At 53.3% G+C, this 9,326-nt stretch overlaps 1 protein-coding gene and 2 non-coding genes across 3 annotated transcripts; 1 reads left to right on the forward strand and 2 right to left on the reverse strand.

Annotated features, from left to right (window-relative positions):
• Window positions 1-688: 688 nt before the first annotated feature.
• On the reverse strand, window positions 689-5,982 carry RPS2 (ribosomal protein S2). The gene is made up of 8 exons (XM_077274431.1): window positions 5,860-5,982; window positions 3,944-4,084; window positions 2,555-2,644; window positions 2,356-2,463; window positions 2,100-2,273; window positions 1,698-1,857; window positions 889-980; window positions 689-811 (listed from the first exon to the last, which is right to left on the reverse strand). Exons 2-8 carry the CDS (start codon window positions 4,079-4,081, stop codon window positions 728-730), a joined length of 846 nt encoding a protein of 281 aa, XP_077130546.1. The 5' UTR covers window positions 4,082-4,084; window positions 5,860-5,982; the 3' UTR covers window positions 689-727.
• Window positions 1,920-2,056, reverse strand: LOC143786404 (small nucleolar RNA SNORA64/SNORA10 family). Its single transcript, XR_013218290.1, has one exon. It is a non-coding gene; the product is annotated as a small nucleolar RNA SNORA64/SNORA10 family (small nucleolar RNA).
• Window positions 5,983-8,214: 2,232 nt separating the features above from the next.
• LOC143786421 (small nucleolar RNA ACA64) lies at window positions 8,215-8,342 on the forward strand. The gene has a single exon (XR_013218306.1). It is a non-coding gene; the product is annotated as a small nucleolar RNA ACA64 (small nucleolar RNA).
• The last annotated feature ends 984 nt before the right edge of the window (window positions 8,343-9,326 follow it).

Here is a 9,326-nt window from a genome sequence, read left to right on the forward strand (position 1 = left end):
TTTAACAGAATAAAAATTCAAAATGTGAAAATTGCGAAATTTTCAAATTTTTTGCCACATTTCAGTTTTTTTCACAAATAAACTCAAAAATTATCGACCTAAATTTACCACTAACATGAAGCCCAATATGTCACGAAAAAACAATCTCAGAATCGCTAGGATCCGTTGAAGCGTTCCTGAGTTATTACCTCATAAAGGGACACTGGTCAGAATTGCAAAAAACGGCAAGGTCATTAAGGCCAAAATAGGCTGGGTCATGAAGGGGTTAACAGGGATATGGTGCATACTACGTGACTGGGCAATATACTACGTCACTGGGCAATATACTACGTCACTGGGCAATATACTACGTCACTGGGCAATATACTACGTCACTGGGCAATATACTACGTCACTGGGCAATATACTACGTCACTGGGCAATATACTACGTCACTCTGTGCTGTATACTACGTGACTGGGCAATATACTATGTTTCTGATCTTAAAAGATCCCTCCCAAAATGCTTTACAAGTATTGGACTCAAATCCTGTTAAAACCTTGTCTACACGCTGTGCATCAAATTTAGATTTTACACCTCGGCATCAGATTAGGGACATACAGAATATATACAGCCAACATTATGGCATCGCCAGTCTAAACACTTGTAGGAGTGATAACTAGAAAAACAAGATGCAGCACACAAAGGGTTACTGTGATGATCATGAACTTTATTTCACTCGACCAGATCAGGAGGTGGCCGGGACAGCGGCGGCCTGGGTCCTCTGCATAGACACTCGGGTGTGGGTCTTTGCCAGATGGTCAGTGTACTCCTGGAGGTGGAGAGAGGTGTGAGTGTATATAATACACCGCCGGCTTGGTTGTAAAGTATACAGAGAATTGCACTTACCTGGTATGGAGACTTGGTGAAGACAGTTTCCTTCCAGAGGTCTGGAGTCAAGTAGCTGTAGGTCCTGGAGATCGCATCAAAGGTGGCCTTGGCTGCAGAACAAGAGTCGGTCACGTTAAGTGATCAATGTGCGGCCTCCATCCCGCAGCCTCCCGCATTACACAAATAGCTATAGAGCTTCATAAGGGAGCAGAGCAGCCGGAATGGCGGCCACCCTGTCGTGCAAATGGAGCTCAGTTGCTTTTTCTCTCTCATAGTGACAGCGACACCACAGACAGATGTAACTGGGTAGAGCAGAGAGAACCAGAACTTATCACATACTGGTGACTAAACAGCTAATGTCTATTCAGAACTACAACTCCCAGCATACCCAAGGCCTCACTGCTGGAATCTAGTGTAGTTGCAACAGTGAGGAACGCACACTCCACTGTTGTATTCATTGTCTATAAGACTACAGATGCCATATCCGGCAGTCGCACAGATAAAGGGCATAAAGGCGCCATACTCTACAGAGCCCCATTTGGTGGGGGTCCCAGCAGTTAGACCCTCAGATCCGCAAGTTCTTCACTATTCTATGGATTGTGAAAAACCAGCAGATTCATATTAGGGTTATTCAACTACTGGAGAACATAGATGAGGGCACCAAACACTGGAGATAAGACCCCCTCCCCCCAGAGACCAGACTATGTAATGACCATAATGGCTTATTAGTGTTCTGACATTCGCAGCAAGTGCCCTAATGATTTATGTTACCATCTGCATGTACAAACCAACTGTAGACAACCCCTTAAATTTAAGGGTCAACTTACCAAAGTTACCCAGGGTGGCAGTGCAGCCCCTGGCCGAGGTGTAACAGTCATCAATACCAGCCATCATCAGCAGCTTCTTGGGGACGGGAGCAGACACGATGCCGGTACCCCTAGGTGCGGGGATGAGACGCACCAGGACAGAGCCGCAACGTCCGGTCACCTGGAAGATACAATAAGGTAGTCATTTTATCACTCGGCACCACAGGAACATTTAGGGACAATGAGTGTTAAGCCTCAAACAGGAACAGGAAGCCCATTTATAGAGTCAGCCCGCCGTGCATAGGGGCCCATTGCTCTGCCTCTCTAAAAATGCCAATCACACCACATGTACACATATGACTGAGCAGAGCTGAGAGGCGCATGATTGTGTACTAGCATGAGAAAGGCCCCAGGATTCTCTACCTTGCAGGGCACGGTATGCGGTTTGCCGATCTTGTTACCCCAGTAGCCTCTGCGCACGGGTACGACCGACAGCTTAGCCAAGATGATGGCGCCTCTGATGGCGGTGGCGACTTCTTTAGAGCATTTCACACCGAGACCAACATGGCCGTTGAAATCTCCGATAGCCACGAAAGCCTGAAAATAAGAAAGAAATATTTACATTTGTGTCTGTATAATGAAATTGGGTGGAGGGTGGGCACAAGATTAGAAGACCCACCTTAAACCTAGTACGCTGCCCGGCACGCGTCTGCTTCTGCACAGGCATGATCTTCAGGACCTCGTCCTTCAGAGAGGTGCCCAGGAAAAAGTCAATGATCTCAGACTCCTGGAGGAAGACGTGAAGGGTTAACTCTGAAAATACCCAAGTAAGGGCGCGGGGAAAGGATTTCATGACCAACACTACAGACTTCACTTACCTTGATTGGCAGGGAGAACAGGTAAATTTCCTCCAAGGACTTGATCTTCATGTCTTTGACCAGACGGCCAAGTTTGGTGACTGGAACCCACTGAAAAAAAAAAAAGGTTATTAAACTGAATACTGGATGGTGGTTAAATTAGAGAAATTAAACTCTATACGGTATATTTACCCATACGGAATAATTAATCTCACAGAACTTGTGAAGCTATCTATATTTGGAAATTTCAGGTCCATGGGACTTATATGTTAATCAGTAATGATGCACGTCTACAGGAGGAATGGCATCTACATGAAAGTAGTGTATTTCAGTACTTCCAACTTAATCATTTCTATACATTTTGTGTTGTGGTTCTGAAGCTTATAGAATTGGCTTATAATTGTACAGTGCCTAAAGACCCCCGATTCGTATTCTGGGATACACACTGATGACTTGCAAGTGGGTTCCGGTTGAGTACGGCTGGTGCTGGAAAAAAGTGGGTGGGTTGTTGATGGGATTTTTGAGATGGGGCTCAAGTGTTCTGATTTGGATATTTTTTTCTTTGTCAAATGATTTAAAATAAATTAATACTGCATGAAAACCCAGTTCTCTGCCCCCCACAAATGCAAACCCAGAAGGGGCACCACAGATTCCAGTCTATGAACTGACCATAATCTCCAAATCCTATCCGTATGCCCTTAAGTAATATATTAAAAGGGACATCCAGCAAAGCACATTGTAGGCGAGTGGAGTCAATGATGTTACATCACATATCTGCCAAGATGGGAGCTTGATTGGCAGATTTCATGCACTGTCTGGGCGGGCTGGTATGTCCGCTCGTATCAGCACTGTTCACCTCCAAGGTGGAAGCCAGCAGCACAGACATCCCATTAAGGGTGATCCCTTTAATAAAGTGGCCCCTTCTTCCAGGTTCCCAACAATCCAGCCCATTCTTTCACACTTTCCATCTCCCTGCATAGCAAGCTTTAAGGGGTTGCCCTCCTTTGATATGTAAGTGCATGAACTTGGGGCTAACTGAGTAATTGCACAGTTTGCCTTCTACACCCCTCGTAGTTAGTCTACTGCAGGACATAAACCGAGCCAACTAAGAATGTGTCAGTGAGCTCGCTTCCAATGTCCTGTGGGAGACTTTGTAACTAGTGTCTGAGCTCCCCCGCTAATTTATGACCACATATAGGTGACTATAGAGAAAGTCTAAGCTGAACTAACATTTTGAACAACACTCAGGGGCATTTTCTTGAATCCATGTGTTTAGGACAAAAAATGATCAAAGAAAATGGACCGAGCCCCTCTGGTATCAGGATTGGAGGGGATCCTAAACCACAGTGACCGGTCGGTCGAGCGCGGTGAGTCTGCTCCTTCCTCTGCATGTTTCATTGATCTACTCACTTCTTTGTCGTCCGCTTTGCCACCACGGGCCCCACGACCTCTTCCGCGGCCCCTGCCTCTTCCACGACCGCGGCCTCGGCCCCCACTGCCAAAGCCTCCGCGGAAGCCTCCCCTGTTAGCACCGGCGTCGTCCGCCATTTGCTGCAAGGATATAAAATACATTTAGTTAATTGAGGATCAAAGCGTTTAAAAAAAGAAAGACCCCCTTCCCCGAATAAAGGTCAACAAGGCCATAGACCAGTCATTACTAGTGCCCACCCTACACCGGGAGTCACATGGGGGCTTGAGAAAGCACAAGCACAGGATGGGGGTCCCTATATCGCAGGGGTGGGCAATTAATTTTACCAAGGGGCCATATCAGAAACTGGCACTGCTGTGGAGGGCCGAACCAATCGGCTGAACTTAAAGGGGCGGTCCGAAACCAAAGGTGAATTTCATATTAAATGTATAGTGTAATAATGTGATGAAGTTTACATGAGCATATAAAAAAATCATGATTTTCATCCAGAAAAAGACGATTTTCCATCTGTATTGTCATCTGTATGTCATCCATTTTTATAAAGCAGAAGCGAATAAAATTTAAATGAAGAAATACAGTGTCCTGTGTTAGTAATGGAAATGTATTCGTAAAAATCGGAGGCTATATGGATGATTCATTATGGGATCCAATTTTTTTATTTTTGTACACCCATAGACTTCAACAGGCGGAACAGTCTGGAGTGGATGTGATAAGCCACAGATCACAGGGGGGAGCACTATGGGGGACTTAACCCTTACCTCTCCTGCACAGGACATACAACAGTACAAGCTGGGAGCAAAGAGGGAGGTAAGGGTTAACCTCCACATACAGAGGTGAGGAGGCATACATGGTGGGGAGCACATAGAATATGTATGTAGTGGGGGTGAGGGGGCACTTCACTGCTGGACCCCATATTCAGAGGGAATACTCAGCCCAAGTGTTTTATCCCCATTCAGCTGCCAGGAAGATCCAGGGAGATGCAGAGGCTACGAATAAGCTGCTCTCCCTGAACCTAAACTACAGCCTCACAACTTTCACTCCACAGTGTGAATGGAGGCAACGCAGGTGCTGTGACCTCCTCAGCACAGCGGACACAGGACGCTACCTGCCCATTATCTGCAGCAGATGGGTGTTGTAGACCATGCTCCCCTCCTCCGGTCCTGACCGCTCTGTCCTGTCCATGCTTCCCTCCTTCTGCACAGGTTTCAGCAGCTCTGCAAGCCAGGAACTGAGCAGCCCCGCATCCACCAATGAGAAGACGGGGCAACAATCCCTTCTGAGAAAGATCAGACTCCTAGATCAGTCCCTCTCCGGCCCGCTGGCTGTGAGTGTCAGCGGGCCGCACAGAAACACTCAGGGGGCCGGATGCGGCCCGCGGGCCGCAGTTTGCCCAGGCCGGCTATATCGGAACAGGAGAACAGCGCCCCGATTGCAAGAGAACACCAAAAATATATTCTGGTATAGGATTTCCAAACTTGCTTGTTGTCAGTGAATGAGGCTACTCCTAGATCCCCATCAGGCTGCAGAATCCTCCTGCACTGACACACTGTAACAAAAGGCGCAAGACAGTCAAGTGTAACCCCCCCAGCTAAGAAGCACATGGTCCTCGTTACCCGAGGACGCCAGCCTGGGGGCAGACAGCATGGAAAGGGTTAATATAATGGAGATAAAATGCGCAGAGCAAAGACCAAGAACCCGCGCGACAACTGCCCCCACTAATATCACCATAGCGACAAATACAGGGAGTCCCCCCCACTAATATCACCATGGAAACAGCCACTCGCTGACACACTCTCACACTACCCCAACACAAGCGGCCCCGCGGGCAGGATGGCCCCGATATCCGCGGATTACCGCCCGGCCTCCCCTCGCTCTCCCGCCAGCCGCACACACTTACGTGATGTCGAAAAGACTAGAAGGGCGGAAGTCGGCGGAAGGAGCTTCTTATACCCGTGAAACAGCGCGAGAGCTGGAGCTCCAGGACGAGCATGCGCAGCTCGGAGGGGCTTGGCTGCTGATGACGTCACGTCCTAGGCATCCGGAAACGATATAAGGAGGCGAGCTGGCCACGAGGATCCTCTTAGTCCAGCAGCGTGCACCGCGTGATAGAGGTGAGAGTCTGCGGGAGGGATGATGGAGGTGATTGTTGGTAGAGAGGTGCAGTATGGCGGGAGTTATAAGTGTGAGGGAAAGTGAAACTATTTTTAAGGGGTTCACACACACGGTGGGGGTGTATATAGTGTAGGGGCAGGGGTGAACTTTAGATCTGTGCAGTTGGTCATGGGGCCAAACCTCCTCTAAAGCAGATGGAACTGTTCTGAGGCGCTACTGTACTGCAGAGGGCTCATTTATTCTTGCACAGAGGCGATTTTCCGTGTGTCTGCCAGTGTGGTGCAGTACGTATGGCATATGCCGGGCCCCCAGGGTGGGGGTGCGTATAGCAGAGGCTGGGCCCCCAGGGTGGGGGTGCGTATGGCATATGCCGGGCCCCCGGGGTGGTGGGGGTGCGTATGGCATATGCCGGGCCCCCGGGGTGGTGGGGGTGCGTATGGCAGAGGCTGGGCCCCCAGGGTGGGGGGTGCGTGTGGCAGAGGCTGGGCCCCCAGGGTGGGGGGTGCGTGTGGCAGAGGCTGGGCCCCCAGGGTGGGGGGTGCGTGTGGCAGAGGCTGGGCCCCCAGGGTGGGGGGTGCGTGTGGCAGAGGCTGGGCCCCCAGGGTGGGGGGTGCGTGTGGCAGAGACTGGGCCCCCCAGGGTGGGGGGTGCGTGTGGCAGAGACTGGGCCCCCCAGGTGGGGGGTGCGTGTGGCAGAGGCTGGGCCCCCAGGGTGGTGGGTGCGTGTGGCAGAGGCTGGGCCCCCCGGGGTGGTGGGGGTGCGTGTGGCAGAGGCTGGGCCCCCGGGGTGGTGGGGGGTGCGTGTGGCAGAGGCTGGGCCCCCGGGGTGGTGTGGGGTGCGTGTGGCAGAGGCTGGGCCCCCGGGGTGGTGTGGGGTGCGTGTGGCAGAGGCTGGGCCCCCCGGGTGTGGGGTGCGTGTGGCAGAGGCTGGGCCCCCCCGGGTGTGGGGTGCGTGTGGCAGAGGCTGGGCCCCCCCGGGTGGGGGGTGCGTGTGGCAGAGACTGGGCCCCCCCGGGTGGGGGGTGCGTGTGGCAGAGACTGGGCCCCCGGGGTGGTGGGGGGTGCGTGTGGCAGAGGCTGGGCCCCCGGGGTGGTGGGGGGTGCGTGTGGCAGAGGCTGGGCCCCCGGGGTGGTGGGGGGTGCGTGTGGCAGAGGCTGGGCCCCCGGGGTGGTGGGGGGTGCGTATGGCAGAGGCTGGGCCCCCGGGGTGGTGGGGGGTGCGTATGGCAGAGGCTGGGTCCCCGGGGTGGTGTGGGGTGCGTGTGGCAGAGGCTGGGCCCCCGGGGTGGTGTGGGGTGCGTGTGGCAGAGGCTGGGCCCCCCCGGGTGTGGGGTGCGTGTGGCAGAGGCTGGGCCCCCCCGGGTGTGGGGTGCGTGTGGCAGAGGCTGGGCCCCCCCGGGTGTGGGGTGCGTGTGGCAGAGACTGGGCCCCCCCGGGTGGGGGGTGCGTGTGGCAGAGACTGGGCCCCCGGGGTGGTGGGGGGTGCGTGTGGCAGAGGCTGGGCCCCCGGGGTGGTGGGGGGTGCGTGTGGCAGAGGCTGGGCCCCCGGGGTGGTGGGGGGTGCGTGTGGCAGAGGCTGGGCCCCCGGGGTGGTGGGGGGTGCGTATGGCAGAGGCTGGGCCCCCGGGGTGGTGGGGGGTGCGTGTGGCAGAGGCTGGGCCCCCGGGGTGGTGGGGGGTGCGTGTGGCAGAGGCTGGGCCCCCGGGGTGGTGGGGGGTGCGTGTGGCAGAGGCCGGGCCCCCGGGGTGGTGGGGGTGCGTGTGGCAGAGGCCGGACCCCCTTGGGTGGTGGGGGTGCGTGTGGCAGAGGCCGGACCCCCGGGGTGGTGGGGGTGCGTGTGGCAGAGGCCGGGCCCCCGGGGTGGTGGGGGTGCGTGTGGCAGAGGCCGGCCCCCAGGGTGCGTGTGGCAGAGGCTGGATCCCCAGGTGGTGGTGCGTATGGCAGAGGCTGGATCCCCAGGGTGGCGGTGCGTATGGCAGAGGCTGGACCCCAGGGTGGCGGTACGTATGGCAGAGGCTGGATCCCAGCGTCAGGGTACAGGCAGGATGTTTAGTGGAGGCTGGTATGATGTCTGTAGGCGGAGCACTTGGCAGTCCTGTGCATGACTTGTATTGGGGGATATTGGTATAGTCACTTTGGCACAAACTGAAAATTACTTCTGGCCTCTCCGTAGCCTTTAGTAAGATCTCTGTGCCTACAGGAATTGGGAGCATTTAGCTCATTACCCATAATCTGTATGCGTGTAATGAGACCCGTGTTCCTACATTTGTCTGGCTGTGTATACATGGAGTGTCATGTATGACTGCACCTGACTAAACCTTTTGTTTTCTTTATTTTAGTCCTCATTTGGGTCGGACTTTCCGATGCGGAGCTAGAAGAATGTGCAGCGATCACCTGTCAGAGGTGCGAACATCATGGATAAAGTTAATAACACGGATCATCTGTTGAAAATGGAGTCTCAGGGGTGGGATATACAAAAAGACCTGCTAACATTCCAGTGGTGGTCTTGTTAACTCTGGAGGAAGTGTTAACTAGGACAAGGCCCTTGAGATTGCTTTCATGCTGATTAATTTCTAAGACCAGACTGGTTGCTGTAATCTGGAGCTGAAGCTTTAGATTGTCATTTGTCAGCCATGGTTACCTCTAAGGAAATGCGTGAAGACATTATTGCTTTGCATCAAAAGGGATTTTCAATGAATGACATGGCCGCTTGTACGATGGCCCCTAAATCAACCATTTATCGAATCATCAAGAACTTCAAAGAGCGTGGTTCGATTGCTGTGAAAAAGGCTTCAGGGCGCCCAAGAAAGTCTAGCGAGTCCCAGGACAGTCTCCTGAAGAAGATCCGGCAAGAGGATCAGTGTAACACCAGCGCAGAGCTTGCTGTGGAATGGCAGCAGGCAGGGGTCAGTGCTTCTGCTCGCACCGTGAGGAGAAGGCTTTTAGAGGCTGGGTTAGCGACGAAAAGGACAGCAAAGAAGCCACTTCTCTCCACGAAACACATGACTGACAGGCTGACATTCTGCAGGAAGTACAGGGATTGGACTGCAGAGGACTGGGGGAAAGTGATTTTCTCTGATGAAGCGTCTTTTAGACTGTTGGGGGTATCTGGAAGAATGACGCTTCAGAGAAGTGGTGAGGGCTTCCCTGAGGCCGGTTTCATGCCAACAGTAAATCATTCTGAGACCATTCATGTGTGGGGTTGTTTTTCATCCAAGGGAGTGGGCTCGCTTACCATCTTGCCTCGGCGCC

Source organism: Ranitomeya variabilis, chromosome 7 (assembly GCF_051348905.1).
Source record: "Ranitomeya variabilis isolate aRanVar5 chromosome 7, aRanVar5.hap1, whole genome shotgun sequence".
NCBI lineage: Eukaryota > Metazoa > Chordata > Amphibia > Anura > Dendrobatidae > Ranitomeya > Ranitomeya variabilis.